Raw genomic sequence first — 25,377 nt, forward strand, 5'->3', positions numbered from 1 at the left:
ATACCCTTCCTGTGTCCCATCTCCCCTTGTTGTGGTGCTCTCAGTCAGAGGAAGCAACATCCCCTTCCCTCAGCACAGGCAACCAAGCAGAGGTGTGTTGCCGTCAGAATGGCACCATGAAACTGAGATGTCTCTTTTAATCTCCTGTAGGTGTCTTTTCCATCCAGGCTCAGCCCACACCCTCGTAGTGATCTCCTGATATTGGCACAGCCACCATGAGCTCTGTGGTTTGTTACTGTGCTGCTTTGACACTGAAAAACACCAACCCTGGAGAAGAAAGGCAACTTTTCTTCTGCCTATCTGGAGGGGTTCTCTGGAGGAACACAGGTAGATGAGCTCTGAAGACAACCAGAAAAGGCCATGTGGTGGTTTGCATCACAGTGTGCTCCAGGGTTTGGCCCACACAGGGCTGGGCATGGAGAGCAGGTGGGGCAGAGATGGTGAGCACAAAGCCCCTTCCTCATGGGGAAGTGCTCATCCCCTGGAATTGACACACTGCCCTGGCAGCAACACGATTGAGGACCCATGTTGAAGGCTGGGCTATGGGTGTAGCTAGAAGAAGGAGGAAAGAGGAAAGGACCAATCAAGGCAGATTTGCTGAGAGAGCTGGGCAACAGCAATGGTCTTGCTAGAACAGAACTGTGTGACCTTGCGTGTTGCACACAGACAGGGGATGTTGCTGCTTGACTGGAGCCTGTGTAATTTCACTGTGATGCTTGTTTCTGCCTTCACAGAAAAGTGGCAACAGGGAGGCAGATGTGCCTCAGCACTTCAGTTACATACATGTGTTGAGTCCTTTGGATGAGAAAAGACAACCATGAGATGTGGAAAGGGGAACAATGAGCACAAAGGTAATTCTCTGGTTGGGATTTGACACTCAGTTTCCCGCTGTGGTATAGAGATCCTGTTTCAAAAGTAGAAATACATTATTTTTGACTATTTAAGAGAATTTGCTATAGTTAAGTTTATCCCCCTGCTGTGTTTTAAGCAACCACCCTTTCACATAAACTTTGCTGTACATCCTAAGTGCACTTCAGTGTGTTGCACTGGTTGCACTTAAGTGATTAGATCCTTTTCTCATAGGAAATAGCGTATGCAGTCCAAAACTAAAAGCATTGCACTCATCCAGTTCCATTAGTGAGCAATGAAGAATTTTTCTGCAGAATCTGAAATTCCACAAACACAAAAGTAGTCATTTCAAGCCAGTGAACATGGGTGATCCTATTTGCTTGCAGGAGGTTCCATGGAAGGAAGGGTATACAAGTATTTCATGACTAAATTACTTATTGCTTAGTTATTTGCTTAGCAGTCGGCTAACCAACCAGGGCTAGCTTTGTAGAAGCTAGAAAGATGTTTCTTTTTTGGTCAAGGTCTCCATGTTAGTTCTGTTCTATTCTGTATTGCTTTTATTTCATATCCTACATTCCCTCTAAACTCATGTTTTCCTAGCTCCAGTAGCTAGGACTTAGTGCAAGAAGTTTGTAATAACACTGTGGATGAACCTGCCCTCCCAGCAAGAGGCTTGATGTGAATCACCAAATCTGCATCTCCCTGGGTTGTGTGTGCACAGCCCTGCATGGAGGGGCTTGTCTTGAACTCAACTTCAGACACCTTTCTCCATGCTAATCATCTTGGTTGTTTCATAGTTCAGGAAAGTAACAGGACTTGCTTGTATGCAGGCACTTGCCTCATCTGCATCTACCAATAGATTCTTGTACGTCCCCATGCTGGTGCCACCCTATCTGCAGTTTACTGGGGATACTGCAACTGTGTGTTGCCCCTCCCTCCTTTCATTCTCCCAACTTCATCCTTCAGCCTGGCTTCGCACACAAGGCCTCACACAGGACAACAATGAGCAACAGTACTGATAACACTCTTGCTAAAACTGATTAACTGCCACAAATCTGTCTCAAAATGGGGGGCTGAAAGACTGATAGTAGACACCTGGTTCAACAGCTGAGGGCCATTTGAGCACGTGCCTAAAAACAAAGTATGAGTCAGTCACCTTACTTTGTAAATAGAGAGCAGCCCAGGAGCCCCTTGAGCTGCGTTACACAGCAGCTAGCTGCACAAAAGGATTTCCTCTTGAGTAGGGTCACCTCTTGAGGTTACATCTGTGCAGAGATCTCTTACACTTGACATCAAGGTGCCTTGCCGATACAGATCCTTAGTAAGTGACTAATTGTTTTAAGCTTTGTTAGCTTTGCTAAGATTATATATTAGAATTTATGGTAAACTTTTTTAGCTTCACTAAGGCAATGTGTTAGATTGATTGTGCACATACAATCTCTTAGATGTAATCTGTTGACCAAGTCTGGGACTGGGAGTGGATTTCACTGCACCTAGCCTCTTTACTTTCATGGTTCAACTTTTGTGGTTCAGAATGCAAGTGGGTCCACTCTAAATTTTGTGACTCAATGGGAGAGTCTTTTGTATGTATGTGTTTAACCCTACCCTTTATGCAGTATATCATCAAGTGTATCCAGCCATCTCAAATCTTTTCCTATATTTGTTAAATCACTATGTTATATCTATATTATATCAATAAATATATTTCTGCTTCTCTCTTATGAGTGAAGTGTAAAATGTAGTCATTTCTATCCATGACAGACGCCCGTCTCCTAAAGAGTGCAGGAAGCTCCTTGGTCATTGAAGCCTAGTCAAGGGCAGTTCAGGTTTGCATCTCAAGACATCGTTGTAAGTTGATCCTGGAAAAGGTTCAGAGTTTCAGGGAGAAATGTAGCACAAGAGAGAAGATGACCCTGTCAGGAGAGTCAGGACACAGATGGGCCAGGCTCTCCTTCTGGGTACAGAAGACTTGGGGTCAAGATTGAAGATTTCAGCTGGGTCTCCTAAGCTTCCAAGCTTTTCCTTGATTAGTCAGTTGTCTTGTCCTGCCTCCTTAACATAAGCTGAGACAGCGTTTACTGACATGAGCAGCTGGCCAGTTTGATGGACAACAGGAGATAGACCAAACACAGAAACTTAAAGGGAATTCATACTACAGTTTTTGGTTCTTTACTCACACATCCTGAATAAGTTGAACAAGTGAATGTCTGGCCTTTTTTATTCCTAAAAGCAATTCATACAATTGATTAGGCTGCTACAAGTTTATGATATTACTGGTTCAGCATGCATCTTTGCTAACTGAATTATTCCTGTTTCTAAAAATCTCAGTTTTGTCACTTAGAGTTAATCTTATATATACACGTGTATGTATACATATGACGTACTCAGACATTTGCATGCACACAGATACTTCCTACAGTCATTGCTAACTTCCAAGCCTGGGACATCCTGGGCTGGGGCACTTCATATGGAATCTATTTTAGTATATATTTTGTGCTATTTCATAAACTTCTAGATTCCACATTAGTGTATTAACCTTTTTTTTTTTTTTTTGTCTAGAGTCTGATAATGGTAAAGTCTTCATTCCTAATAGGCCTACTCTGTTGCCCAGGCTTTGGACTTCTTAGGACTTATGTCCTGCATTATTTCATGGACACCTACAATCTCTTGGTACTCTTAAAGTGCATTTTTGACTGCAGAATTTACTAGAATGGAAAAAAGATTTTCCACCCAGCTTTTTTTTTTGTGAAAATGGGTTGTTGTTCTTACTGATAATCTTGATGTTGTTTTCTTCTTACCCTATTTACTTAACACTCCTTCTGTGAACATTTTCATGTGCTAGCCTAGATGACGCAGGAATTGTAGTGCACTTGCTCCACTGTGTTGTTACATAGAACTGTACTGTATCCATAGAGAAATGCAAAGAAAAATGTTCCTTTGTGAAATGAATTAAAAAATCCAATGCTTCTTTTCTTAGAGCTTTGCAGTAGTGTATCCTCACTGGTACTGCCTGCTGGACATTGTCAAATTCACAATGTGAATTTGTATATATGCAATGAACTGCAACCATATAGTGAATAAGAGATGAGCAAGTCTATAAAACAGGGTGGCCTCTGCTGCTCCTTCTGTGCTGGGAATGGTTAAAGTCCAGGAAAAGAGCTCTCATTTAGAGCTTGCAGGAAAAAATATGTGACCTCACACCAAGATCAGTGGGGCTGGAAATGCACTCCTGTGGTTAAAAATATGGGGAGATCTGGCAATACCATGAATGCCTGAGGATTTTGATACCTAAAGATTTATATACCCAGCAGCTCATAACTTCATTGATGATGTTTAGTCATGATTGTCTTCCTTCTGTAATGCAGTCCTCATATGAAGATGCCTAAGAATGCTCTACACAAGAAACAGAGAACAGAACTAATTTTTGTTATGCTGCTTCCTGCTCGGAATCCAGGAGATTTGGGTTATCGCTGTGCACGCAATAGCAAGCCCCTCTTCATAGAACCTTTCTGCAGCTGGTCTGGAAAGTTCATTGCCTTGGGGAGCCATTAAATTAAATAGATACTTAAATCTGAGGAGAAGTGGGGAGAGGTGGCTAGAGTGGCTTGATGGAGCATTAGCACTGTTTGCTGTTTGTTTAAGATAAGGGCGGCTGGGCTTAAATACATCTGATTATCTCCATTCAGCTAGACTAGTAGAATGGAGAAAATCAGATGACCCAAGGTAGTCTTTTTTTTTTTTTTTTTTCCCCAATCTGATTTCTTTATACCACTCTGGCATCATCTTCTGATGACTTGTTTCTTGGTCTCTGTCTTAAAGTTTCCCAGTAAAAGTCTCATTCTTTTCACGCTGTAATAGGTTTATAACGCGAGATGACTGCAGTTGTACCTTAGCCAAAATACACAGCAGTTTACATGCAGAATAAGTGAAACCACCTACAGACTGCGTTTTCTAAAGATGAGCACAAAGTTCTTCAAACAAGTCCAACCCACACAGAAAATGAAAGCAGCTGTAGATAAATAAGGAAGCAAATTTCAAGGCTGGACAAGGAGAGCAGGGAAATACCTTGCCTCTCTGATACCCCCCTTGCATCCTTACCTACTGAGGAAATTCTTGCATCATCTGTTACTGCTTCACTCTGAGAAAGATTACTCTGCAGTTTGTTTTGAATGCCAGTCCTCTAATCAGCTGGAGAAAAGGAGTCTCATATAAGCCAAGGGGTAGGAAACACTTCGGAGATACACCTAGGACAGACTGCTGGCTGACTCCTGACATCCAGCTTCTGCCTTTGCTTTTCCAGTTTCCTTAGGGCTATAGTGACTCGGACAAGTGGCAGTTTGGGAGGCTTTTCTCTTCTTATTCATCTTTCTTTTTCAAGGCAGTCGGTGAAGAAAACTGGAAGGCATGACCCCCTCCACAGACAAAAAGCTCAACGGGCTAGATAACCCAAGCTTCATGGTGAGTTTGCTTTTCCCCAAAAGGTAATTTTTGTGTAAATCAGTGCGAGTCCTGCAAACTGAGGAGAAAGGGAAAGCCAGGGGATCAGACTGCCTGTGAGGAGGCTTGTCTGTGGTCTCTCGGCTTTTCTAGCAACAGGAATCTGAGGAATGACTGCCTCACTAAAGTCTGCTGCTGCTATAGATCCAGTGCAGTTTCTACTCTTCTAAAATGATAGAGTAGATGAATGGCAGTGCAGATGTACCTGTGTTGAAAAGGTGGTGGTTTGGTAGATCCTTGTGCTGATGTCTGTGTTTAGAAGCATTTATGTATTAGTAAAATTACAAGAGAAATTTAGCCCACTGAAGAATGTGTTTCTTTGTCTTCTGGATCTATTTCTATTGAGGTAAACTGGGAGAGAGGTGAGTGAAAAAGGGATTTGGGGGTCAGTGGGTGAGAGAACCCTGTAGAGTTATAGCAGGGCAGTAAAATCTGTAAATGATGTGTGAATTCAGCAGTGTGCAGTGTACTGGGAATACTGGGAGCTGTACAGTGCCACAGGGAAAGGACTTGGGTCACAACAGCCCCATTCCTATCTCATGCAGTTAACTTCCAAATGAGTTAACCTCCGTTAGAAAGGTTTGTGTTCTGACAGTGGGAGTAGAAAGATGGGATCCTAATATGTTGGCATAGACCCCCTCCCAGATAGGGGACCATGGAGGAGTCATATAATCTCCTGGTGCCCAAGTTTCCCATTTCTCAGAGTGAGCTTGCTGGCAACAGGAGAGGTGGAGTGCTATGTGTTCCAGCTGCAGGGAAAGCCTCAGAGCAATGAATAGGCTTTCTTTCACTGTTTTTAATGATCTCAATTTTTACCTGTTCTGCTGCTGGCAAGTCTGGTGAATTGTAACTTCCTACAGTTTGAATCACCATTTTCTTCTACCTGTCCAACAGTTCACTTTCTGATCGCCCTCCTGGTGCACTTAATTTAAGATACAACACAGGGAGGACATCCTGTGCCCCTGGGCTCATGAGAGCAGCTGGGCTGAGAACCACTGGCGGCAGCTCTGCAGCTCCTGTGAGGGCCTGTCCCTGTTCCAATCTGCTCCTGCTTTGTCCTCCTTCCAGCACCTCAGCATCACAGGATGGCTGACATGGGAAGGGACGGAAGGGACCTCTGGGTCATCCGCTCCAACCCCTGCTCCAACAGGGATACCCACAGCAGGGTGTCCAGGATCATGTCCAGGTGGCTTTTGAGGATCTCCAAAGAGGTGACTCCACAACCAATCTGGGCAACCTGTGCCACTGGGTCATCCACACAGTAAAGGAATGTTTCCTGATGTTCAGATGGAACCTTCTGTGTTTCAGCTTGTGTCCATCACCTCTTGCTCAGTCAGAATTTATCTCTTGACCTGCCTCATCCTGATCTCTCAGTTTCATGCTTCTCTTGCTGAACCATGCTCACTCCCCTTCAGCTCCTGAGGAGGGTCAGGCACTCATGTGATGGTCATACAAGGCTGTGACTGACAAGATTCTGCCTGGCTGGAATATATCTCCTGGTTAACACAGGAAAAATTGTGGCAAAAGGAAAGGAGCTTACTGCTGTCTGCCGAGCTTAGGCTTCCTTTATCCATGGTGTTATTCAGGAGTAGCTGTCCCCATATAACTCCCTGCATGAGCAGTCTTAAATATCTCGCTGCTTATTTGTTAATCCACAGATCATGCTCCCTTGTTCTGAAATGAAAATGCCTTCATGGGAAGGTGTTCAGGAATGCCTTTTGCTCGTGAAGTCCATGCCTGAGCTCACTTGGAATTAACTCTGCCCTCTCTTATCTGTTTTGAAGGAGCTGTGATGCTCCCAACCTGCCTAGGCTGGGTAAATATATGGTGTTTTGGAATGTATCGGCACACTTTGACAGTGTGATAATAAATGGGACTGAGCCACAAGGCTGGAGATTTCTAGAAAGTATGCAGTTCTTTGGGACTAATTAGCCATACCTGCAAATTTACAACTGAATATAACATTGATTTTACATCCTTATTCCCTGATCGCAGCATTAGCTCCAGTGTTGGTAGGCCATGAGTGTTACAGCACACACCTTGCTTTCAGCATCCTGTTCTGGCAGGACTTGGAAGATTAAAGAAAAAGGAAGTTTGGTGCTGGTAAACTGGTTGAGCATCTTTTGACAGCAGATTTCTCTGCCAGATGTATGTGCCTGGAGTCCCCAAGCTGGAGACAAGACCTCAGCTCACCCTGCTTTTGCCAGCTGGCTCCTTTGAGATGATTCACCAGGATCTCATGTTCTTTGGTTTCCCCCAATTCCTCTGTGTTAGAGAGGTGTCCTGTGTAAGACCCAGTGCAGGTGTGTTTATTGAGGTGAAACACTTGTAAGGATGTGTGAGAACATCAATAAGATTTAAGAGATGGAAACAAAATGCAGAAAAGTCTTCTAGTCAAATTGGTCAAATTGTTTTAGGGCATTTTGTCAAAAGATCTCTTTAGATGGGACAGAGAACAGGGGCCAGTGCAGCATTCAAGCATTAACCTGATGCACACTCCTTCCTGCTTCTGCTTACAGTTTTTCCATCCTTAATGAGACACTAATGATGTTAGCACACTTTATCAAAATGCCTCTTTGAGGCTGAAACATCCTCCAAAGTTTCCCTGTCTAGACACACGTGCAAATAAGCATATAAACAATTTCTTAAAGCATTGCACTTCTTTCATCGTCCTGACTTTGTTGAAAATAACATCTGAAGTTCTCCCACAAGACATGGAGCGCTGCCTCACGACAGGCAGCTGCAGGGCTGAGCTATGGCTAACGAATGGTTTTTCTCATTGTTCAGAGTGAAGATGGGAGCCACCACTGTGCCTCACTGGATCACGCTGCCCAGGGCCCAAAGGAAGGCAAGGGCAAGGGGCAGAGCAACAAGCTGGCCTACACTGTCACTGACATACCCCCCTGGTACCTGTGCATCTTGCTGGGTATTCAGGTATGAGAGGGCTGCAGACAATGGGTGGGGATGGATGGAATTTTACCAGGTGTTCAGCCAGTTAATGGGGACAAAATCTGTGTTTGGGAGTGCTTTTATTTCTGATGCACCTGGAGCTGTGGGCTTAGTGTCCTTAGGGCCTTCCCACCACTGCCTGAGCACTGATTGTTATCCTCCTGCCTGCAGCAACACCCTCCCTCTTGATGTGCAAATAGTGAGGCAGAGACCTAGGGCTGGAGCCAATCAGTTAATAAGAACAGGTCAGATGCCTCTGCTGAAATCAGCAAAATATCTGTAGGCTTCTAAACTTCTGCCTTTCCACTGCAATAATGGCTAAGCAGAGGCAGCATGAGAAGGGTCCGCACTGCTCTGGCTAATGTCCATGCCCACGCATGGTAAATAACGCAATGCAACCCAAAGTTAATGGGTACAGAGCCTCAGGGAACAGAGCCCTCAGAACGACTAAGGAAGCAACGGACTGTTCTAGGAGCTTGGTGGACATCTTGTACTTTGTTTCCTTAAACGGTCACCTTAAATTTAGAATGTATAACAAGGTTTTGTGAACATATTTACATCGTAAATTTAATAAAACCTTTAACAAGTACGGTGAGTTTCCAAGTGCCACCAATTCACCATTGGAGTCCTGTACTATGAGTGAGAATTAGGAAGTCAAACCAGCTGAAACAACCTTGCCTTATCAATTGCTCACCAAATTATCTTCACATTTAGTAATTAACCAAAGGTCCTTATTAAAGTATGCCTGTGACTCTTTTGAAAAATACAAAATGCTTGATCTTTCCATTCTTTGGCATTCATTTATATGGCTATTCATAACTGCACTGTGTGAGAAAAGTTGTTGCCAGCAAAGAATAGGTAACTCCAATTTACAGATATTTTATGTTATTCACTGAGGTGCCAGTGAAATGGATTGAAACATTTGTACTCTGCTCACTTCATGTGATCATTCTGTTAGCTTTCCCTGTGATGTCCCTTCCTTCCTAGTAGACTACTCCCAACAGTTCTGTTTGCAGGGCAGGGGATAAACCTGTTCTGTCTGACAGTGATCTGGGGAGTCCAGAGCACTACAAAAGGTCTTTGGGCACAGAAGGTGGGAGAAGTTTGTGGGGGTGCACTGAAGATCCTGTAAGTACATCCCCTAACAGAATGCTTAATTTATCAAAAAAGAGAATGAGTAGTACTGGTATGATTCAAATGCAAACATGCTAGTTTCTTGTAGGTTTCCCCCAGTAATGCAGTAATGTTGTATTGCCAGTTCTGTGTCCTTCTTCAACCTGTCTTTCTCTGTGGCTCCTAGCATTTCCTAACAGCCATGGGAGGTCTGGTAGCCATCCCGCTGATCCTCTCCAAAGAGCTCTGTCTTCAGCATGACCTCCTCACCCAGAGCCACTTGATAAGCACCATCTTCTTTGTCTCAGGAATTTGTACCCTGCTTCAAGTCCTCTTTGGAGTAAGGTAGGTCAACTGCAAGAAATGGGACACGCAAGAAAATTTATAGATGCAATTTCTACGTGCTCAGCAGTCAGCTTGCTGTAAAGTTTATCTAGTATTGAGGGTCATTTGTTACCCTTAGGCAATCAGTACATGTGGCAAAGCATACTGCAGTCACTGTACATGACAGGTTTGCAGGTCTGCCTCACTGTTTGGCTTTTGCATTTCCTGGTACTTGATGCATCTTTTGTTGGGCTCATAAGGAATCTGTCACGCAAAAGGTAAAGCATTAAAAAAGATCCAGTATACAGTATCTGCCTGCTCCTTACCAGAGACCCGATGGCTGTGGCAGGTCCCTTTCAATCTGGCCCTAGCCCTGGGTGCACAGAGCCGTTCAGAAACGGGTTCAGGGGGGTAACTGGGAGAAATTGCAGCTCATTCACCACCTTCAGAGACTCAGGAGAAAGTTAAATACTTTGTAAGAGATATATCCGCGGTGTCCCAAAGAGTCTGGGTCCTTGCTGGCCTTGCAAAATTTCTTCTATTCCCTTTGTCATAACTCTGGTCTGCCTCTCCATTTTTTTTTTTTTTTTTTTTCCTCTGTTATGGCAGGAACAGAATCACACAGAAGCTCAGAATTGCAGGGGTTGGAATGGACATCTGGAGCTCATCCAGTCCAACTACCCCTGCTAAAGAAGATTCCCTACAATAGATCACGCAGGCAGGCATCCAGGGGGGTCTTGTGCATATCTAGGGAAGGAGACTCCACAGCCTATCTGGGCAACCTGTTCCACTGCTCTTTCACTCTCCAAGTAAAAAATTTTTTCCTCATGTTTGTATGGAACTTCCTATATTCCAGTTTGTGCCCATTGCTCCTTGTTCTGCTGCTGCACACCACTAAAAAGCACCAGGCTCCATCCACTTGACTCCTGCCCAGTAGATATTTATAAGCATTGATAAGTATTGACAACTGGTGTTTCTTGCTTCAAAAGCAAAAATCACACATTGATTGGCTTTCAAATCTGAATAACCTGGTTAAAACTCTTCTACTGGCAAATCACAATGCTTTTTACACCTCCTGGGCATTTCCCTAGTGTATCTTTTCCATCATTGTCTGTCATAAGGAATGGTGGTAGACAAACCCCTCTCTGAAGGTAACTCCATTGCTGCAGGATTAATGGAGAAAGGGGCCTGGAGGTAGCCTGCAGTGCATGCCAGGCCACTATGGCCACCAAAGAGAGGCAACTTGGTTCTTCTGAGTTCAGCTAAATTCAGGCTAGGGCATACAGCTATGCTGTGGGCTGTTTGGGTCATCCAGGTCCACTCAGGCTGCCCCCAAAATGACTTGGTGATAAAAGTGTAGTAGGGAATGAGACATTAATATCTCATTAATGTCTCTTGTGGCTCAGTAGCTGAATGAGGAACAACAGATCAAATTAAGCAGTGAGGAGCTGATCCTATAAGATAAGCTTAAATGGCATTTTCTGCACTAAGGATGCAATTGCCTTATTGCTGGCCCCAGTTATAAGGCATGAGGACATTCCCTGTCAGAAAGGTGGACTCAGCCTGGAGCAGAGCCGAAGGAAGTGATGGCAAGCAAACCTAGCCTGGGGAAACAGTTAGAAGCAGATTTCTTTCTCATTTTACTGCTTTCTCAAAGCCTTTAGTAGTTGATAATCATGAGTCACCAGCAAGACTGTGGGGAAAACAATAAATACAAGGCTGAGGGGATGTTTTTTTTCCTGGAAAATATTAGTGCTACTGTCCAACGCCCTGAGGAGCCCTCAGCTAGGTGCTCTGCACAGTTCATGATGTCTGTATTTAAGAAAGACTGATTCAGAGAAGAGGTGAAAGGAGGGATAGTGATAACGTGTTAATGTGGTATGGTAATGGAAGGCAGCTCATCTTGTGAAGGTAGTGTAAACGAGATTGGCTGTTTCAGGCCAAGTGGTTGCTGAGTGGATCTGGCTGCAGCCTGCAATTAGTCTGAGAGAGCAGAGATGGGATTAGGCAGGGAAAAAACACTTCAGCTAAAATACAGTGCTGGCACATGGTGGGAACTGGCAGTAGAAATGGGGAGGTTCCTTCCCAGAGTGAATACAATCTGGGAGCAGCCCTCCAGAAGCAGTAGATGGTGGAAAACCTCAACCCACTGTAACCTGCAGCTCAGTCATGTGACAGAGCATGAAAAAGGAATGATGGGTCCCAGATGGTCGTTAGAGACTATCCAAGAAGCTCCTGAGGACATACAGGTAAGTGACCTCACTTGCCATTGTGGTGATGCTTAGGCATCATGCAGTGATGATCAGAGCATTACGTCTCCTCTAAATCTTGTAAACACTGCCAGAAAAAAAAAACAATCCATGTCCTCCATATGCATCACCTCAACACTCCTGCTTGATGTTAAGCCCACCAACACCAGCTGGGAAACAGCCTCAGGACCAGCACATCAGGAGCTATAAAGCTGTTGTTAATTCAGCAGTGGTGGCACTAGGTCTTCTATGTTTCTTTCTTTTCTTTTTTTTTTTTTTTTTATTTTATTTTATTTTTTTTTTGCTTTTTTTTGCCCAGCAAAATCCTTTGAAGGCTGCAACATGTTTGGATGTATATAATAAATAAGTGACTCCACAGATGACTGATGTTCAAATACAACTTGCTGGCTAGTTCTAACAGTGCTTTGGTTGTACATGGCGTGAGTAATTGCAGTGATAAAAAAATACTTGTTCTAAGTGATGGAAATGTGGTGCTTTTACAGCTTTGCCATCTTTCATTTTCCTGTGCTTTCTGATGAACGGCAGAAATTCTTCAACTTCAGGGAAATTGCAGAAGTATTCACATGGATCACTGCCCTGCTGCTTTTCTAAGCAGGTGCCACTGGGGTTTTTGGCGCAAGGAGAGGTTGCTTTGGGAGCTGCTCCCAGGGTGGTTTCTGAGCAGATAAAGCCAAAGCACTTTGGAGGCTTCTCTTGGCTTTTTCAGAGCTTGTTGCTGTGTCCATGTAGGTTTCCTTTCCAGTGTCAGTGGAGAAAGAGCAGAGGAATTAGCTCTAAAAAAAAAAAACCAAAAACAATCTCCTAAGAAATAAATCACAATTTCCAGTGCTCCTAGTCTGAATATGGTTATGGCATGAAGGATAGCCAGTGTGTGATTGTGCTTATAAGCAGGTTGTGAAGAAAAGTGAGGCAGATCAAGGGGACAGAGGAAAGAACTGGATATTGGTGAGATTTGGGTACAGGTCAGTGCTAAGCTTTTCTTCAGTCTCATCATCTTTCTTCCTTTCCCTTCTCTCCTCCTCCTGCTTTTTCTTTTGGCTGCCTTTTTACCATACGCAGCTCTATGACCGAGTCACAACTTAGAAGGACACATACTTCCTTAAACCAGAGTAGCAGTCTGACTCCATACCGAATGTAACTCTCTCTGTCGTGGTCATTGCTCTTTGAGAACTACTGGCAACGATACCCAAGTATCATCAGTGATGGTGACCTGCCAGAATAGATCAAAAGACAATGCCAGAGACCACAACCAGACTGGTTTTTTGTGTGTGTGTGTGTTTTTTTGTTTGTTTTTGTTTTTTTGTTTGTTTGTTTGCTTTTTTAAAATTTATTTTGCTTTCCTTCCTCTCACCTAAATAGAGCTGTGATTCTAGCATTCTTGTCAGCTTTTTCCTCTGTTCTCCTTCTAGGTTGCCTATTATTCAAGGAGGAACTTTTTCCTTCTTGACCCCCACCCTGGCCATGCTGTCTCTCCCCAAGTGGAAGTGCCCTGCCTGGACAGAGAATGCCACCTTGGTGAATGCTTCTTCACCTGAGTTCATTGAAGTCTGGCAGACACGGATGAGAGAGGTACATCACATCTTCAGTGGCACCTGTTCTGTATCAGGGCTGTTTGCTTTCAGGAAAGCACCTCACCTTCCATCTCCAATGGCCCTTAGCCCCTGCCCTGTTACAGCTTCCTGGGCACCTAAGCTCTGGTGCTGCACTGCCACTGAACAGAAGACAGAGTCCTTGGTTGATTACGGTCCCCACAAAGTCTCCACTGGGAGAAACAGACCTGTTATCCATAGCCCTGTGTTCCTCATGCTTTTGGAGTCAGCATGAGGGAAAATGCTCAGTACTGCAGGTTTATCACTAAATCTGCAAAGACAGCAGCTTCACCCCCTGAGCCTCCTGGCTGGAAGTGATGAGAGCAGCTAATGGCATTTCGGGATACAGTCACTGTCTACTTAAACAGTGATTGTCAAACAGAAAAGTTCAGAGTGATGACCGTGTCCCCAGAGGTGAACTGATACTCAGAAAAAACAGCCGGTGTGCTGAAACACCCTGAGTGCTTCCCAGGTAGGAGGTGAGTGGAGGCCATGGCTCTATTCCCATTTTCAGAGCAAGAGCTTTTCCCTGCATTTTGGGGGAGCAGAAAGATTGGGAACAGGGAAGCCGATGTGTGCTTGGGTGTCACAAATGGCAGGCACAAGGGAATGAAACAAGCCCTGGTAATGACTAAATCCCTCAGCCAAGGTGGGAATTGGTGTGCTGGTACTTTGGTGGTCCTTCCCCCCATATAATGCTCAGCAGAGCCCTGCTGTGGTCAGTGGCAGGCCTCCACACCTGTCCATCTTTGGAGGTGTGCCTGGCTCTCACACTGGCTTGTTACTGACTTCCTTAAGAAAAATCTTAAGAAAAAAACAGTTAGAGGTCCATTCGCTGTCTGCTCTCTTCCTCCATTTTTCTAGGTGCAAGGAGCTATCATTGTAACTTCTTGCTTTCAAATCTTTGTTGGATTTTCTGGCCTTATTGGATTTCTGATGAGATTCATTGGCCCCTTGACAATAGCCCCCACCATCACCTTGGTTGCTCTGCCTCTCTTTGACTCGGCTGGGGATAAAGCTGGACAGCACTGGGGCATAGCATTCATGTAAGTATCACTTCCCTGGAACTTGAGATTTATTTTGGAGTGCTAACACGCAGAAGGCTTGTGCAAGACACCAGCATGACACAGTTACCTTTCGAGAAGCTTTTAGCCCTCAACTACACCAGCAACAAAGCAAAAAACAAAAATGAATTTTAAAAATATTGATTTTGTGAAAACTCATAGTTCTTAGCTCAGTAGAGAAACAAGTCTTTCCTCTGTGTCATTGTTGAGGGCAATTTCTGTTATAGTTGTTTATGCAAACTATCCTACACATCCATTATTTAAGTTAAAAAGACATTTCTAAAATAACAAAGTTAAGCACTCAGAGTTCTGTATTCCTCAAGTTAGAATAGCTGCTGCTTCATGTCTTGTTTTCAAGCCATGAGGAGGAATCGTTTTCTCCCCAGAGGCCCTGGGGGAGCTCTGGAAATATCTACATTGTGTGCATGTGCCTTTGCAGCATTGAGAGCATTCTTACAGTAAAATTTGTGTGTGTGCCCTTGTGTATGAGTGTACAAGTGTTCCTGATGGCAGAATTTCTTTGATATTTATAGAATCATAGAATGGTTTGGGTTGAAAGGGATCTTTAAGATCATCTAGTTCCAACCCCCCTGCCATAGGCAGGGACACCTCACTCTAGACCAGGTTGCTCAAAGCCCCATCCAGCCTGGCCTTGAATGCTTCCAGGGAGGGGGCGTCCACAGCCTCACTGGGCAACCTGTTCCTGTGTCTTACCACCCTCACAGTAAAGAATTTCTTCCTAATATCTTGTCTAAACTTAAATTTAAATCTAATTTCAGAATTTAAATTTCAGAAACAGACTCAAAAAATAGAAATGCCACTGCATGGTTCCCCTGCAGATAAGCATTTTCAGATCCACAATGCAGGTTTAAGATTGGGATAGCATACCACAGCAGCAGGTTGTTTTCCTTTGTGACTTCCAACAGTTTACTAGTGCTTTCAGAGCTGTCTTTGGAAACTCAGAGGTCCTGAGGTCAGCCTTGAATGCAGCCTCGGAAGGCAGTGTGCTGTCATGGGGATATTATCAGGACCCAGGTAGGCCTTCTGCTCCTAGCTCCACTTCTCCTGTCACTGCTGGTTCTGTTCTGCCTGCCAACACCTGCACTCCTAGTCTCCAAATGCCACATTTCTTCTCCACCTGCAGTTCTCCACTCAGTTGATCTCTTCCGCAAGCACTCCATAAGATTCCAAACCCTGCCTGTCCCCCTGCTTCTCAAGTTCCCTTTCACCCTTGTTTTTTCCACTACATCTGTGGTTTGTCCTGTTCTCTAGCTCCAGTGATTTGTCCCAGCCCCTTTGCTTGGCTGATCTGAATTCTCTTTTCAAAATCTATTTCCTCATCAGGACTGTCTCATCTTTCCACTTCCTCTCTCCAGTCCCTAGCTCCTAACCTCTGTTTCTTTCCTGACCACTTTGCCCAGTAGTGCTGCTCCATTACCAGGGTTTTCTTGCCCATATTTGGCCCCTGCATGCAACCCTGGCTACACTTTCTGTTCTTCTCTTTTCTAATTGAACTTCTACCTGTGCTAATCCCCATCCCAGGGAGAGACAGGTGATGGAGGAGGTAGAAAACATGGGTCCTGTGATCTCAGCCCTGCTGTCCAGCCCTACCACATCCCAGAGCCTCCATAATAGGTGAATCCCAATGTTGCCTTGAGAAACTGGTTTGGTGTGTGTTCACTTGCTCCTTGGTGATGGTACATACTACAGTTCATCACTTAACAATATTCCAGAAAAAAAAAAAGCTCAAAAATGTTATGGCCTGCACATGCTAAAGTCAGAAATGTTTAAGCTCAGTACTTGGGACTTGAGATGAATGATCATTGCCACAGACTTATTATACTTGAGCAGAGTTTTGTGAGGAAGAGCAATGTGCCTCTCCCCAACAAACGAATTCTACTAAATCTCACATAGGCAGACCTTACCGCTGCTCAAGGCAAAATGACCTTCTCAACTATGTATATTTCGTGAACATCACTCTTTGAAATAGGTTTAGGATATATTTCTCCAGAAATATTTGGCCTGGGGCAGATGTTTTCCATGGAAATTTTCATTCTAAATGGAAAAAAAGTTAGGCAGAATTATAAGCAGCTGAAAATAGCATCTATTAATGGAATGTGTCAGGCAACCTGAATAATAAGCAGTGACACCTACCCAAGATAGACGAGTATTCTGCAGTGATTCATCAGGCTGCTGAGCTCCTTTGTTAATGCAAATGCACAAAATGTGCACTGATGTAGTTGGTCTGTGCTCTGTAGCTTTAGAAACCAAGAATGGAAGCTGGCTCAGACATTCTGCATCCAGTCATTCAGTGCTCTGAATGGTGATTGATAACCTCTGGCTGTATATTGTGGTGTCTCTGTGCAGCCCTGTGCTGCTGTTGGTGAGAGGTGCAGTCCTACACAAGGGGTGGGAGAGGAGCTGCACCTTGTGGCCACTGGAGCAAGCCCTTGGAGGCTTGGGGCAAACGAGGGCACTGCTACTTTTGGTGCTAAGAGACTTTTTGGCGGGATCATCTGGAGTCCTTCAGATGAAAGGAAATCAGGTAGCCAGGCCTCCAGTTCACATGGGGACAGGTGAGCATCTGAGCAAACACTTCGTCTCATAGTCTGTTTTCCCCTCCTCCCAGGACTGTTTTTTTCATAGTTCTGTTCTCTCAGTACCTGAAGAATGTCCCTGTGCCACTGCCATCGTATCGGAGAGGCAAGAAGTGCCACTTCTCCCCCATCTACATCTTCCAGATCTTCCCGGTATGTTAATGCTCCTGGTGATCTGGGCAGCATGGCAGAGGGACCAGCTTCACCCGGTCCAGGCTATCTGGGCTGTTTCCACTTACTTCAAGTGGACTTAGCACTTCCCAACCCAGGCTACACTGCAAGGGGCAGCGGGGAGAATGGGAGAAGGACCCATGGTGTCTGTTTGTGGGGCAGAAAAGAGGGCCACCAGGATGCTTGCTGTCACTCTCCCTCCATCCTGTGTGCATGCTCACGTGTGCACAGGGAAAAGGTTGGGTAGGAGAAGACCTTGTCCCAAACCTGTCTGTCATTGCTGGATATGCGGCTCTGCCGTAACCAGATGTTGCTGTCGAATGTGACGGGCAGGTGCTGCTGGGGCTGTCCATGAGCTGGCTGCTCTGCTACGTGTTGACAGTGACTGATGTCCTCCCCACGGACCCCACTGCTTACGGCCACCTGGCACGGACAGACACCCACGGGGACGTTTTATCTCAGGCTCCCTGGTTTCGGCTCCCTTACCCAGGTACTGCGACAAAGCTGCACAACCCTTTCCCCTATCCCTTGCTGCTGTACCCTGCCCACCTCACAGCCACCACAGGGAAGTGCCAAAAATCAGGCAAACGCGCACAAGCACCCTGCTGTTCTTCCCTCTCAGTAGATTTTGGGGTAAATGTGCCCCACTGACCTGAATCAAGCTCTTTATTTGCAGGACAGTGGGGAATGCCAACAGTCAGCTTGGCTGGGATATTCGGCATCCTTGCCGGGGTGATCTCCTCCATGCTGGAATCCATGGGGGATTACTATGCCTGTGCCCGCCTGTCTGGTGCCCCACCACCACCGAAGCATGCCATCAACCGTGGGATCGGTGTGGAAGGCATTGGCTGCCTCCTGGCTGGGGCCTGGGGAACAGGAAATGGCACCACGTCCTACAGTGAGAACGTGGGGGCCCTGGGCATCACCAAGGTGAGCTTCACACGGCAGGGTGACTGCAGTGCCTTGCCCTCCTGTGGTTCTCCTGAGTGTGGTTACAAGTGCGTTGTGTACATTGGTGTGGGAGGCTTCTTTAGCCCAACTCTGCAAATGGGAGAAGTACAGGCTGTTGTTACTCATGGCTCCTGGCTTAGGCTCCTGTAAAGAGAATATGTTACACTGAGCTATTCTGGAAACTTCTCGAGGATTGAATTTATCAGATACTATCCGTCTATCTACCTATCTACCTGTCTATTCTCCTAAATAAATGGAAGGAAAGTAAAGGAGATTTTTAATAGGGCTTCAAGTTCCACAATTTTCATAACCCAAGGATGGTAATCATGTGAAAGGTAGACCATTTCTTTGAGATTATGAAATCTGATGGCAAATGTACGTTTTTACCTCTCTTTAAAGTTGTGTGAATTCCCTGAGTATCTTATTGCTCTTATGAGGGTAAGAAATTTCCAAAGAGAGATAAACTTGACAATCAGATCATAGATTTTCACTAAGTTTTATTGATAGGGGACGAGAACATCCAGCAGCCAACTTGAAAAATACTTCTAAATCATTGTCAAATAAGCTGTGTAAATAAAAGCAGGTGTTGACTTATAGCTCCTGAACAATAATATTAGTTATTTTGCTGGATTTTATAAACCTCAAAATAACCATTTTTCACAGTGTTTGACTGAAGTGGTTGTGTCTAACTGCATGGAGTTCAGTTTAGCCTGTCACCCATCCCTTGTCACAATCTGGATGGTACATACTGACCCTATACCTCAGCCTGTTCTCTCATGATGTGGTTTGCTGACATGACCATAGTGCAGAAATGCTCAAACCCATAATTGTCGGTTTATAGGACATGCCTTGTCCCTATGTACTCCGAGTCCTTGCACAGACATGCCATCTGTGCTGATTCAGGGGACAGTTAACTTAGATCCCACCTCTGCTCACCTTGTTCAGACTTAAAAGCCCAGAAGACAGTCTCATAGAATCATAGAATAGCTTGGGTTAGAAGGGACCTCAAAGATCATCTAGTTCCAACCCCCCTGGCATGGGGAGGGCTGCCACCCACCAGCTCAGGCTGCCCAGGAACCCATAGCCTGGCCTTGAGCAACTCCAGGGATGGGGCACCCACAGCATTCTGGGCAGCTGGGCCAGCGCCTCATCACCCCCTGAGCGAAGAATTTCTATCTCAGTCATTCTTAAATCAGACTCTGACTGGGATAGTTGGGGTTGCTGAGATCACAAGGCAGATTTCATTTTGTTTGTTTGTTTTACATGGGAAACATATTTTTTGATAATAAAGGGAAGTGCAAGGGACTTGTTTCCTCTGCTTAAACACAGGTATCAGAAACTGCCAAGATCCAACATCTTAAATGGCACCAGGCACCTATGTTTGAGATACAGGATCAAACCCAATGTGCCAGCACTTAGCTCCCATTTCCAAGAAACAGAGAATTTCAAAGAGGATAAAGATTTTGGGAAACTGCAGCTTCTTTAGCTTTAAGAACAAAAACCAGTTTTCTTGTTTCCCTGACATAATTGAAACAAACTCTAAATTAGAAGCTTTAGAAGCAGATGCTCCCAGTTGTGGTATCAGTGGAGTAGTTAATTTGCCTTTGAGGCCAACTCCATTTATTGGGTAATTTGACATATGACAATTTCAGCAAATTAAGAATCTGAAGCTTCATTCTGATCTTGGAACAAACAGATCTTGTGGATTTTATTAAATTATTGCTTTGATGATAATACTGTCCCAAGATTTTAAGCCAAAGAATATAAAAAGTGCACCTGAAGGCAGTGCATGATTTTATTTTGAAACTCCCCACAAAATCTTACTCATTTCTTTCACAATCAAGTAAAACTTAGTACTTCATAAAAATGTGCCTTTAAAGAATTTTAAGTAATATTTAAAAAGGGACAGTACCAGTTACTGGTAGTGTTTTGGTTGAAAGCATTTGCAAAAAACCCCTGCAGAAAAAAAATGGCATTCTTCAGATATTTCAGTGGAAGGATTAAAATAATTAATTGAATTATAAATTGTTTGCAGGGGATTACAGAACTTCTCTGCCTAAGACATGAATGCTGTAAATCTTAGTGTGATTCTTTAAGCTGTCCAAGTTTTGGTGTGGCAAAGCGTATCTTGAATTGAAAGTCTAACAAATACTGCTGCTTTTGAGTTTAATTTTTGTAATCTGTAAATGTCTCCTTCATCCCTTTGTTTGTCAGATACTCTTTTTCTTTCCTATTCACACACTCTAAAAGCTCTGAATGAAGCTTGCTGCTTCATCCCATCACTGTAATGTGGAACTAAGAATGACTCCCTGGCTCTTCCTAGGGAAGAATGAGAGAAAGGTGGGTTGACTGAAGCTGGTGTGTGATGGCAGGTAGGGGCAGAGTGAGAGACTTCCCCAATTCTTATTAACCTGGTGTTGGTCGTGTAAAGGATATAGCAGATCCAAGAGCTCAGGATGGAAGCAGCCAGGCTGGCCAGCTCTGCTCTCCTACATCTTGGTCCACAGAGAGAGGATTGCTTGGTGCAGGACACCTAGCTGAAAGCCATTTTGAGGTGGAAACTCTAACCTCTGGTGGAAGTGTTGTCCAGTGAATTGTCTGGGAGCAGCCTGTGGGTATGCCACAACGTTTCTACACTGCAGTGAAAGCAGAGCTGTATGTGGGGATTAGTGCGCTCTTAATGTGCTTTTTGTTCCACAGTGAACTGTTAAGACATGATAGCAATGGGGAAGAGGATAGCAAAGCAAATAGGTGTGGATCCATGATTGTTCTCAGGGTACTTATTACAATAAATATTTTCTAGTCTACAGCTACAGGGACTTTCCACACAGTGTGAGCTTCCCATCTGAACCCAAAGCTTGGAACCGAACGTGCTTTGGTTGCAAGCCTTGCCTGGCAGGTCTGCGCTCACGGGTGCATCACTGCCTGCTCTTCCTCCCACCCCAGGTAGGGAGTCGCATGGTGATCATTGCTGGTGCCTGTGCCATGCTCCTGAGCGGCGTCTTTGGGAAAGTGGGGGCAGTGCTTGCCAGCATACCCACCCCTGTCATCGGAGGCCTGTTCCTCGTGATGTTTGGCATTATCACCGCAGTGGGGATTTCCAATTTGCAGGTAAAAGCTGTGTGAGCACTTTTTCATTCCTAGGGAAGGTGACTTTGGTTTCAAGCCAGATTCTCACCAGCCTGAGATAGACTTAAGCTGGGCTGCAGCAAATGTAAACATTTGTACTGGCAGTTCCTCGGGTGAAGATGAGGGCATTTATGCAGAGACCAAATCACAAAGAGAGGATCCAGATTGGGACAGGGCTTGCAGGCACCTGGTTAATGACCCAGCAGTGCCAGGGCTGCTCATCCCTGTCTCACAGTTTATCTGAAAGAAGCTGTTGTAAGCAAGGGAGGAGTTTCTGTAGCTGCTCTCCTATGGATGATTTTTCTCCATGTCCTATTGTAATGTGCATTTAGAGAAGGGCTCTTTGAGTAGAGGTCTCAAACTGGGCAAGAGTCTCAGTAAAAGGTTTAATTTCCAGTTCCGCCACTGGCTATGGCTGAATCACACCTTTTCCTGCTGTCTAAGCTGGAGATCACAGAGTGCTTGCCCACCTGACTATCTGCCATATACAGTTTCTAGTGTATGCCATACATGTTTGAAATCATCTGCTAATTTTGGTTAAGCAGAACTTTCTAACACCTAAGTTCTAACACCTGTCATTAGGTTTGTATGTACATCTGAGCATGGCTCACTAATGAATTAGTGAATCCATGGATTTTGGTCATTCCAAACTGGCAATACTAACATACACAATTTCTCTGTGCAGTACACGGATATGAACTCCTCCAGAAACATCTTTATATTTGGATTCTCTGTATTTGCTGGACTCACAGTTCCCAACTGGGCGAACAAAAATAATACACTGCTAGAAACAGGTAAGAAGTGACAGCACATTTTAGAAGAATTTTCTGTAGCATAGAACTTAAGCAAAGGCTGATCCAGAGCAATCTTTTTAAACACATTTTTTTTCCAGACAAAATCCTGAAAGCTGTGCTTTGACTGTTGGCTGTTGCTTTCTGGGAGTGCTGCTCTTGTCCTCTGCTCCGATGCCTCCCTTGCATTGCCAAATATTAGGTTCTCTTTTGGGATTTGCAGGTCTTGCCTAAACAAGCATGCATCTTGCAGCCTCTTGGCGCTGAATATGTTGCTGGTTGAATATGTGTGTCTTTGTTTTTCCTCTAGAAATCATCCAGCTGGACCAGGTGATCCAGGTGCTTCTCACCACTGGCATGTTTGTGGGTGGGGTCTTGGGGTTTATCCTCGATAACACCATTCCAGGTAGGATTTTGCTGAAATGAGCTAAGCTACAAGTCTATGTCTGCCCTGGGGTTTGTCAGTCGGTATTTTTTGCCCTCATTACCACTGCTCTATTGGTAGAAGTTGTGACAGCAACCATGAAACTGTATGTCACTGCACTCCTGGGGAGGAATGAGGAACAGGAGAGACATCAATGGAATAGCTGCTGCTTCCAAAACAGTAGCTCATTTAAAAAACAAAAACAAAAATAAAAAAATTGTTTTTCAACAACCTAGTTTGAGGAAAAGTTAATTCAGTAAAAAATGTCTTTTACGTAAAATGCTAGCCTAGGTCATGTTGTTGGTTGAAAGGAGAGAGAAAGGCAACTGCAGGAGGGAGGGCATGGTAAGAAATATTTCTCCCCTGCTTACAGATACAGGTTGGATATTAGGAAAAATTTCTTCTCAGAAATAGCAGTGCTGCAGTAGCACAGGCTGCCCAGGGAGGAGGTGCAGTCACCATCCATCCCTGGAGGTGTTCCAGAACCGTGTGGATGTGGCACTGAGGGACATGGTTAGTGGGCATGGTGGGGATGGGCTGACAGTTGGACTAGGTGATCTTAGAGGTCTTTCCCAACCTTAATGATTCTGTGATTCCTGATAGGCAATATGTTGATGCGTGTCTGCTTATGAAAGCTGCTGAAATTGAGGTCGAACTGCTATCACATCAATGGAAAGCAGCAGAAAGGGCTGATGGCCAAAGATATGATATAGGACCAGTAGCTGCCCCTCACAGCCATCAAAGACCCTCTGATTTTCATCAAACCTAGGGAGGGATGGCCTAACAATAGGAGAGGAAGTTCTACAGAAAGAGGGCAGGAAGGGCACTCTGTTAACCAGACTCTTTTATTATCTCAGACTTTTTGAAAAGCCAATATCCTTTTGGCTCATTAATTTTATTGTACCCTTGATCTTCAGCTCCTCCAGGCAGAATTTATGTGCTCACACCCTTTCCCAAGAGGGACTTAGCCATTGCAACAATTACAGACATTTAGCAATTGCTAGTTAAACTTAATTCTCTTACCTCATGATATCTGAGCAGTTAACACCCAGCTTTGCTTTTCTAGCACTTTACAATGCCTCTTGAATTGTTCTTCCATCCCCCATGGCTTCTGAAAACCTATCTTTATATCTTTGATTCCCATGAGAAGCAGTGGAGGAGACTGTAAGACACTGCAGGAAGATGGGTAGTGTCTAGCAGCACAGTAGCTTGTTTTTGTAAAGAGTTTTGAAGTAGAAGGGTTTAAGTGCAGGAATTTCTATTCTGTAGTGGGTCTGCTGTGATTTGAGAGCCAAATGTGGAGTGCACAAGGCAGTCATATGTGCAGAACACCCACTTGAGAGTTTGAAATACAGCAATTTCCTTTTTGCTTTCACAGGAACACAGGAGGAGCGGGGTCTCCTGGCATGGAAGCACAGCCACAAGGGAGAGGTGGACAACTCCCAGCTCATTTCCAAGGTCTATGATCTTCCATTTGGCATAGGCACTAAATACTGTGCTGTCTCTTGGTTTCGGTATCTCCCTGCTTGCCCCAAAAAACTACTTGGTGGCAAGAAAATGGATGAACTGAAGGCTGCTGGACAGGATAGCAGTGTTAATGCAAGCTTAGAAAGAGACTCTGAGATAGGTGCTGATACAAGGATATAAGCACCAGGCCTGAAGGTAAACTCTTCTCTCAAGCAGAGGTTGAAAAGCATGTCTGCAGCCCCCATCATTTGAGTTGGAACAAGAGAATGACAATGCCTTTCTTTTCTTAACTGTCTCCAGAGCCACTGGTGACCTTGAGGGAATCATTTTTCTTCTCCCCGCTCCTGCCTGCCCACCTCTAGGAAGAACACCATACTGCTTTGGGAAATGCCTAGGAAGGATGTTCAGTTTCCTTCCTTGTACTGAGCCCTGGGGACCCTGAGGAACAGTTGTTAGGCTGAAGCAGAGCTCTTTCTTTCCCCTGTTCTGACTGCCCTTGGGGCCACAGGAGAAGGCATCTCTACCGCTCTTATGCATCCTTTGGGCTAAGATTTATCCCCTTCACCTTAATCATCTGCAATGGCAACGTTCACATCTCAGCTTGCGGTTTACATCTTTTCGTGGCCAAAGGAAAGAAGTGGGCACCTGTAGGCCATGACTCCTCTCTCTCCTGTGATGCTTTAAAGTCAAATGAATGATGTTGGAAAAGCAGCATCTAAGGTTAATGGGATGAATTGCCTTCTGAAGTTGCCTCTCCTTACCTACACTGCAGAGGGATCTACTCCACTTAGGTTATTGATCTGTTAGAAATAACCAGCTTTCTTGAAAGGAATCCCAGCTGGGATGCTGGAGCCAGCTTCCCCAGGGTACCAAATTGCACAGAGATAAAGGAATCTTCATCAGAGATGAAGGACAAAACTTCTGCTACTGCTAAGTTCTGTGTGTCTCCACTGTCCCTGATTTGGTTTGGTGATTGTGTAGTGACAGCCACTTCTCTAGAAAACAGCCTGCAGACTCTTGCTGTTTTCTACTCTCAGCACAAACAGCCTTGACCTGTTAATAATGTGACTGCACGTGGTGCTGGCTGCTGGTGACATGTAATAATATTGCTGTAGCATTAAGCTGTCATTTCCTGCACTGAGATTTATACTTAAAAATATTTTGGGAAAAATAAATAACATATGCAACTGAA

The 25,377-nt window shown here is 44.6% G+C and overlaps 1 protein-coding gene across 5 annotated transcripts in view; it reads left to right on the forward strand.

Moving 5' to 3' along the window:
- LOC100539124 (solute carrier family 23 member 1-like) overlaps positions 1–25,377 on the forward strand; it is a 53,923-nt gene extending 28,546 nt beyond the window's left edge. Inside the window, exons 1-14 of one of the 5 annotated variants that reach the window (XM_003202183.5) lie at positions 4,847–5,069; positions 5,228–5,307; positions 8,134–8,280; positions 9,596–9,753; positions 13,412–13,571; positions 14,456–14,637; positions 17,285–17,405; positions 17,757–17,913; positions 18,100–18,353; positions 21,321–21,485; positions 22,189–22,297; positions 22,605–22,700; positions 24,097–24,380; positions 24,486–25,377. In XM_003202183.5, the coding sequence (XP_003202231.1) occupies positions 5,254–5,307; positions 8,134–8,280; positions 9,596–9,753; positions 13,412–13,571; positions 14,456–14,637; positions 17,285–17,405; positions 17,757–17,913; positions 18,100–18,353; positions 21,321–21,485; positions 22,189–22,297; positions 22,605–22,700; positions 24,097–24,365 (1,872 nt within the window). In that variant the 5' untranslated portion in view covers positions 4,847–5,069; positions 5,228–5,253 and the 3' untranslated portion in view covers positions 24,366–24,380; positions 24,486–25,377. Of the gene's footprint in view, positions 1–4,845; positions 5,070–5,227; positions 5,308–8,133; positions 8,281–9,595; positions 9,754–13,411; positions 13,572–14,455; positions 14,638–17,284; positions 17,406–17,756; positions 17,914–18,099; positions 18,354–21,320; positions 21,486–22,188; positions 22,298–22,604; positions 22,701–24,096 lie in introns of those variants that run through there. The other 4 variants (XM_010709647.4, XM_010709642.4, XM_085224013.1 and 1 more) reach the window with 4 other exon arrangements.

The sequence above is a fragment of the Meleagris gallopavo genome, chromosome 1 (assembly GCF_905368555.1).
Source record: "Meleagris gallopavo chromosome 1, MGAL_WU_HG_1.1, whole genome shotgun sequence".
NCBI classification, from domain to species: Eukaryota; Metazoa; Chordata; class Aves; order Galliformes; family Phasianidae; genus Meleagris; species Meleagris gallopavo.